This window comes from Zingiber officinale, chromosome 1A (genome assembly GCF_018446385.1).
Source record: "Zingiber officinale cultivar Zhangliang chromosome 1A, Zo_v1.1, whole genome shotgun sequence".
NCBI lineage: Eukaryota > Viridiplantae > Streptophyta > Magnoliopsida > Zingiberales > Zingiberaceae > Zingiber > Zingiber officinale.
In genome coordinates, this window is record NC_055987.1 from 188,164,436 (window position 1) to 188,172,430 (window position 7,995).

The window sequence follows — 7,995 nt, forward strand, 5'->3', positions numbered from 1 at the left end:
TTCATAATTTTCATCGGTTTATTATTTTTAATTTGTTATTATAATTTTTTAATAACAAATAGAAGCTATTTTTTATTTATCTATCTATCTTTAAATTCAAAACATAATTTAGGATTCAAAACTTACTTAATTTGTAAAATTTTTAAAATATATATAAGAAAATTAAATAAATATAGAAAACATTTTTTATCTATAAATATAATTTAATTTTTATTTTATTTTAATTTAAACTTTTAGTTAACTATCTTAAAATTCCTAATAACAAACTCAAACTTCTTCCTCCCGTTATTACTTTTCGTTTCTATTATTATTTTAAATTATTTAAATGTTTTTAGTTCGTGGGTCCCAGAATTTATGATAAGATTCTGTCCTCCCTGACTCACGGGCCGAGTCGATTTGGGCTAGTCCGACTAGTAAACTAGACCGGGCTATTAACCCCTGTTCAATCTCACTAAACTCAGTTCAAATCCAATCGGATTACAGGCGGTATGTCAAGGAGCTTCTGGAAGGAATGCCTACTGGATCGGAAGAGGACAAAGCCATTATTTTAGAAGAGAATTTTGATATGAATTTTCAGAGTAAGAATAATGCTAACAATATCCCTCGCATACTTATTTTTACAAACACTAAATTATGATTATTATTATTTATTTATTTTTCCTAACCCTTTTCAACGATAACAGGGAATAATTAAAGGTCTAAGAATCATTCTAAAAGCAGTTTATATATATATGTATATTTATAAGAGAACTCCAAAATAAAGGCACTGCATGTTCTATTATTCTCCTTCTCCACCTCACAATTCCTCCGGCAACTTCTTTACGGGACCAGAACCCTCACATCACCAAATGGCCTAACTCCACCTTTTGAACAGCATCTCCCGCGAGACAAAGACATGAAGAAGACATGCCCTTCATTTTCTGCTAAGAATATATCCTTATTCTCACTCATCATCATCTACACCAGTTCTTTGTTTTTTTTTTTAAAATTATCTCTTCACTTAATTCATTTCCCCAAAGATTTTGGAACTGCATCGATCGATCCATGTCACAGTGTACAAGTATTCCAAACTTGCTTCAATGGCACTAACTCTAAGCAAAAAACAATCCTTTTAAGAACTCTGCAGGCTTTATTCCTTCTGCTGTGAAGCTACAGAGAAGGTTCCATCAGGCAACTTCCCATTCATGTCAAAAGCAAATAAAAGGTCGCAAAAGAACTTACTAATCTCCCACATACTTCTTTATTAAAGATGTTCAAACTAAAGCTCATTTCAAAATACCAGAGACGACGATTAATTCCAAAAATAAAAAGGAGTAAAAGTTGTAAGAACATGCATGTGGTCATGTTTATTATGTAATGCCAATATATATAAGAAGAACTAACTAAGCACAAAAAATTTAAGCTGCCACTGGAGATGATGGTGATGTTGCAATGATGAGTTAGCGTTGGTTTTGATGTCAGCAAACAGCAGCACCTTCCTTTTCCTTGCCCTTCCTTCTGCCTCTTTTTTTGCTTTATATCTTCTCTTTGCCTTTCTTTTCCAATTAGGACTACACTTTGTTTCCCCCCAATTCGGTTCGCTGTGCAGACAGTACTGATTATAATTAGTTTCCCTTCTTCTTTAATTTGACATGGAATAACTTGGGCAGAATCGTGTTTATTTTGCTGACGATGATGGTAATGATGGTGTTTCTATGATCTTTGTTTCTTGGAATTTTATCTTGTTCTTCGCTATTACCCATGATGATCTCGGTTCTCAGGCGACCAGTATTGGAACTGCCATTCTGGCTCTTGAGCTTGTGGGACTAGTGTTTCCTGCCAAGTTATGTAAAGCATGAAAAGGGTATATGAACCTCATCTACTTTTGAGATAGGAATCTAGTTAATGGGAGAAAGATAAAGAAATTACTGTGTTTTACATTCAGGAAAGACACACATGACATGCAAAGAAAAAGAAAATCAAATTGAGGTTCCAATTGACTATATGGAAATATATAAACAGAGTAGAAAAAGAGCATAGATTGTATCACATTCTGTCATTCTTATTTAGTTCTTGCCATTTTGTCAATCTGTGGTACGTTAAGAAACATTCCACTTTCCAATCACATTGTCATTTTAATTTATTAATCCATACTTATTAGGTTTGATTGTTAAGGTTGCTCAACTATATTTGATTATTTATATTGTATCTATCACTTTGTCTGTTTCTGATTTCATATGCGGTTCTCCAGTTAAAATTTAAAACAAGAACGTCCATTAATGCCGAATAAGCCTAAATGTAATCCTTATGAACTCAAGGTAACACTTGTTAGTTTATCCAATCAATGATGAACAGTTTATATAGTATAGGTTGCTTTTAATAATTAGGACCAGCAAGTAAATTCTAACCAATATCTGCCTAACACTCTCTTAATTAATTAATCAATTTCCATGCACGTACTTCATTATGCATCTTTTCTAGTTATGATATGTTGTTCTAGTTTGGTCCAACTAATTATGCTTTAGAACTGAATATAGGGTTTCTCCTAAACCCCAAAACCTTCAAAAATAAAAAAAATATTATCCTTTTGTTTTAGTCCAATTAGGTGATCCACTGATCTCATGATCTCATTCCCAAGACATTAATTTCTAAGAACTAGGTCATCATCAATGTCAAAAAATGCTTGCGTGAAGACTTTCAAGTGACTTCGAAAATTCTCATCTGCATGTCTGCCTAAGATTAATTATGTAAACATAAGAAAAATTGACAGATATATATTTGGATTTAATATATATTTTATATTAATTCCTTTTCTATCAAATATAATTAAAACTAAGACAAGAATAAAAAAAGAGAAAAGGAGAAGAGAGGTGGTCAATGGTATAATATTGATATCATTTGAAGGAGTTTGGAATAAAATAAAAGCCACAAAGAAACTCTTGGCGTTGCTATATATATTATGGTTGATGATCTAGATATATAAACACTATTGGAAATAATGTAATTTATGTATTGATTGAACATTTTGATTACTATCTTTCATCAGAAGAAATTGGCTTAAGCTAAAATACATATGATTTAAATGATCAATGAATGCATATAATATTTGATTAGGGTTCTTACACTTATTCCTTTGGTAGCTGTTGGAGTGCAACCCATTATCATCTCTTCCAAACCTGAAGTGGATGGATGCAGCAGCTTCTGCTGTTCCTGTTGCCGCCGTCATCGTTTGCCATTAAAAAAACAGAATGAATTCATAGCTAAATTTAATTTGCTCAATACAGAGCATACGTACATTGACCTGAGTTCGCAGAAGCATTCCGGAGACCTGAAATGGGTCGTCGAGCATGAGGGCCGGCCTCTGCTGAATTATGGCCGGGGAAGAAGACACAAAGGCAGAGATAGGGTTTGTTGGGGTATTGATGTGCAAGGCCATGCCCGGACCTTGATGCTGCTGCTGCTGCTGTTGCTGCTGTCGTTGAGCCTCGAGAATCATGTGGTGGTGATGCGGCACGCACTGCCGAGGCTGCGTCTGGTAGAATATCTTGCACACCACCAGCTCCCCTTCCTTCTCCTCCTCCAGCTCCCCGAGGTGGTACTGGTGCATCACCCAGTTGGTCTTCTCCGGCTTCCGGTTCTTACCGAAGTTGGTGTACAGCACCAGTATCTTCTTGCACCCCCTGTGGCTCCCGTTCACCACCACCGGCCTCGTCTTCCCGGTCTTGTGCCACCTCGTCTCCCCCCTCTCGCACTCCCCCTGGATGATGATCTTCCTCCTCTTCCTCGTCCCCGTGGTGTACGCCTTCGACGGCCGGTGGAAGAAGTGCTTGCTCAGCCCATCCTTCGTCACACCTGATGGCATATACTCATAATTGGCAACTCAGAGTACTACGAATCGATCGCAAATTATATAATATGAACCTGGAAGCTTCTCCGGATGGGTGTAGCAGATGCCGTCTTCGCCGTCGATGGTCGGAATGAACTCGTCGATCAGGGGGTGCGACGTCGTTCCTTCAGCTCTCACTTTGGCCTCCAGGTGCTCGATCAGCTCCTGGTCGGTGGGATCAAACTTCACGCCGGCCGGCAGTCCGACCCAGTCCTAATGAATTAATATAATCATGCATACACACACCGACCAGACTGAGTGAAGATATATCGATCGAATAAGTAAATTAAAACGAGTTAATTCAATTCTAGCTCAGTTAATTAATTAATTAATTAATTACCGGCTTGAAATCTAGTTTGTAGCCACAGCTCGGGCAGTGCCGGCCGGCGGCAGCGGAGATCTGGTGCTCTTCCAGCTTCGAATTCGCGTCGATGAGATTAATGGAGCTGCTACTGCTTCTGGAACCTATTATTTGACTCATCATCGTCATCTCCATGCCTGCTGCAGCTTCATGGCCCCCGAGTCCAGGGATCGATCGATCTCCTCTTTAGAAATTAATGAGATCGATCAGTCATCTAGCTGCAGGTAGCTCTAGCTAGCTAGCAAGCTAGCTACTTTAACTGAAGGCCGGCCATGTCTAGCAAAAGGAAAAGGTTGTGAAAAACAAACAACATGGACAAACAAAAACACCTTTAATGACTTATATGTAGGCCGGGTAGATATATATATATCTATACATCAAGTTTGCTTCTAGGCGTTAAAGAGGGCAGGCAGCGTGTCTCTAGTAAAGCAAAAGCAGGAACTGAACGGCTACCATATCCATGTATTCCAAAAGAACCTCCGGACAGTGGAGTGGAACTAATCGATCAGAGACTCGACTTAATTTCCCATCGAATGATTCCGTAAATTATAAATTAATTAAGCAGACATATCGGAGAAAGAAAGAGAGAAGAGGGCTCACATGGTGGGCAGCGAGATGGGGTGACATGATGATGATCGTTTAGGGCATGAGGAAGGATGAGTGCAGAGAAAAAGAGGTCCGGCTGAGGGATGCACAGCAGGCGGCAGGCACAGGCAGCGGCAGGGGGTTGCTTCGTTCTCAAGTCACGTATGAGCGAGCAGTAGGAGAGAGGGTGGATGGGGCCCGAATTCAATATGATATACATCACATGCAAGCTTCAATAACAAGCAGCTCCCTATCAGTTCCAATATTTATGAAAAACACTGTTATTTAAAAGGAAAAAAGAATTAACATTTTATGTGCATAGCTTTTGTTAGGGTTTATAGTGATTCATATTTCTATCTATACTCTGTTGATTCAATAAAAGTTTCTTGTCCTCCTAAAAAAATCTTAAATGATATTTTTAAAAAGTATGACCTCAAGAAAATCGGTCACTTGCAAGTTAAATATATTCATTTTCTACTATCACATGTGTGCTTTATATAAATGTATACGCTTGGCAATTGGCATGCATGAGGCCACCGATGGATGCGTTAATGCGGAGTTCATGATTTAGGCTCTTATAAGATTATCATGGTGTTTTTTTTCTTTGAAAATACATTAATGACCTTTCGTGGGTCCTAATGAAAGTATATATCACATCAGCGTAATTCATGATTTTGATTTAGAACAACATCAAATCATTAATACGTTGAGACTTGTATTTCACAAGTTTGACCATTAAATCATATTAAGTTATTATTATTTTTTTATCATGTGCCATATTTAAAGCTCCGCCCGTTTATTTTCTTCCCTTTAATTAAATTGGATTGTTTTTTATTCATGTTTGTGCCTAGCAGCCCTAGCTAAGTTGCTTGAAGAAATCAATATGTGCTAGTCATTATTCCAAATATTAGTAGTCGTTCGTGATTTACTTTTTTCGTGTTGGTCCTGGGACGAGTTGACGGGGACGCTGGGGACGAGCGTATTCACCTTTTTGTCATCTTGAAGAAACCAATATGTATTTAACTTTTAAAATAATTAAATCATGTACTTTTATAGTCTACTAATATAAACTTTTTAATAAATAGATTTTTTTAAAGACATTCCTATTTAAAAAAATATTTTTCTTAATATATTATGTTAAATTTATGTTTAAGGGTATAGATATTATTGGAAGAACTAGACAAGTATATAAGACTTGATTTCATATTATTCTGAGCTCTTTAGATTTATCAGTTGGTTGGTTTCGATTAAAAACTAATGAACTTAAAGAGTTCATAATTATATAAAATCAAGTCTTATTGTTTATCTATTTCTTCTAATTTAAAATTGATACTCTTAAATATTAATTTGATAAAATATATCTTAAGAGAAATAATTTTTAAAATGTGAATAAATCAGAAAATGTATTTATTTTAAAAAATATATATCAGTCTAGCAAGAAACTTAGGGTGCGCTTAATTGTGCATTTTTTATTTCCATTTTTTGAAAAATAAGTATTTTTAAAAAATAGTGTTTGGTTTATTTTTTTCTGTCTATTTTCTAAAAAATTAGATAAATTTGTTTGAAAAAATAAAGAAGGTTTAAAATTCATTTTCTATTTTCTAAAAAACATATATTTTTTAGAAAATAAAAATAGAAAACATTAAACCAAACGCACCTTATTAGTTGGCCAAAAAACACTGTTTTTTATTTTGGAATTAATGGACGGATTGTGTGCGGTCCGATCCAATGGTAACTCAAGAAGGGAACTTTGCATCACTTTCCGAAGCCCGGCCCAACTTTGTGTTCTTTCACCATGATCGCGAGGAACCCTCTGTCCTCTGACGCCCGCCGCCGGGCTCCTCCTCACCCGGCGCTCCAGCGCCGCCTGCTCCGCTGGTCTACTCAAATCCGGAACAGCCATGGATCACGTCAGGCCACCAGAAATTCACATCCTCTTCTTCCAGAGCCTTGGGTTTGATTTTTTTTTTTTCCAGTTTAAGTGCTTCTAGCTTCATATATTTTGTACAACGGAGATTGTTTGATCCGAGGCAAACAATTCTCATTTCATCAGAAAAAATTTCCATATTGACCAAAATTGTCCCTGATTTTTTTTTCTCTTGCTTGCTCGCGTTATTTAAATTGAGGATAAATGCATTGGTTTTGGAAGCCAATGCGATTGAAATTGTGAAGTTCAGTACCTTTCGATCTTTTGGAATATGGAATTCCCATCATGTAATGGTTATCTGCCAAAATGAAATACATCTGTAACTGTAGAATTCAAATTCCAATTCGTGATTCCTTTTATTTCAGGCATGCTCTGAAAAAATTGAATAAGTTCTTGCTTCCATCAAATTTTTTGCACTGCTAATTTCTGTACTAGCTTAAAACATAGTTTTTTTTCGTCTTAATTGCAGGTTGTTGCATTTGGCACTTTCTTCAATCAACAATAGCAACATTGAGGGCCTTAGAGGTGAACTACTACATTTCTTCATCATTTATTTTCAACTACTAGGGCCTTAATTTTTGTGTCACTTTCTTCCTCATTTATTTTGACTGTATGTGCTATACAAACCTAACACCAATTACCTTTAGTATTTCCTTACATTTTTGATCTACTAGGTTTCTTTACACACTGTCAAATGTATTTAAGACCACGGTTAATATACATTTAAATTTGTATTCTATAATTCAATCATTTATAAGATTTATGCAGTCCTTGGTCCACTCTTGGAGAGTCTCTAAATTTAAAAGGATGTGATATACAACAATTGCCTTCCATAGAGGTTAATGGTGGGATACAATCAATATAGTCAAAGCTAATAGTTGAGTCTTTGGAACTACTGGTGATATTATTGTTGATTTACCTAGTGTCAATTGTAATTACAATAATGGTGATTATAATAGTTGTTACCGCGGCCAGTGGTTGTAACTAAACTAATTGTTGAGACTAGAGATGGTGAATTTAAGAATATAAATATAGAAATGGGTTCATTTTCTAATAGCTCTTGCTTTTGATAAAAGTGGTTAGCCAATCAATCTTGACAAAGTATAAGGGTAGGAGGTTCCTATTCAAATCCCGCCCGTGGTAATGATATTATCTCATGAATCCATATGTTAGGTTTGAACTAATTAAGTTGGGAATATTCAACCACACATGAAGGGAGGATATCAAGAATGTAAAATATATAATTGCGTCCCTTTC

The 7,995-nt window shown here is 36.0% G+C and overlaps 1 protein-coding gene and 1 long non-coding RNA gene across 4 annotated transcripts; one reads left to right on the forward strand and one right to left on the reverse strand.

The window, feature by feature from the left end:
- Nucleotides 1-1,265: 1,265 nt before the first annotated feature.
- Nucleotides 1,266-4,994, reverse strand: LOC122038749 (NAC domain-containing protein 75-like). Of its 3 annotated transcripts, XM_042598670.1 has the most exons (7): nucleotides 4,827-4,994; nucleotides 4,603-4,723; nucleotides 4,206-4,502; nucleotides 3,901-4,078; nucleotides 3,275-3,831; nucleotides 3,103-3,189; nucleotides 1,266-1,815 (listed from the first exon to the last, which is right to left on the reverse strand). In XM_042598670.1, the coding sequence occupies exons 3-7, from the start codon at nucleotides 4,359-4,361 to the stop codon at nucleotides 1,735-1,737; spliced, it is 1,059 nt and encodes a 352-aa protein (XP_042454604.1). In that variant the 5' UTR covers nucleotides 4,362-4,502; nucleotides 4,603-4,723; nucleotides 4,827-4,994; the 3' UTR covers nucleotides 1,266-1,734. The 3 variants fall into 3 exon arrangements, with proteins under 3 accessions (XP_042454604.1, XP_042454603.1, XP_042454605.1); XM_042598669.1 differs by lacking the exon at nucleotides 4,603-4,723; XM_042598671.1 differs by lacking the exon at nucleotides 4,827-4,994 and having other exon boundaries at nucleotides 4,603-4,787.
- A 1,586-nt stretch (nucleotides 4,995-6,580) lies between these two features.
- LOC122038752 lies at nucleotides 6,581-7,507 on the forward strand. Its single transcript, XR_006127938.1, has 2 exons — nucleotides 6,581-6,765; nucleotides 7,208-7,507. It is a non-coding gene; the product is annotated as an uncharacterized LOC122038752 (long non-coding RNA).
- The last annotated feature ends 488 nt before the right edge of the window (nucleotides 7,508-7,995 follow it).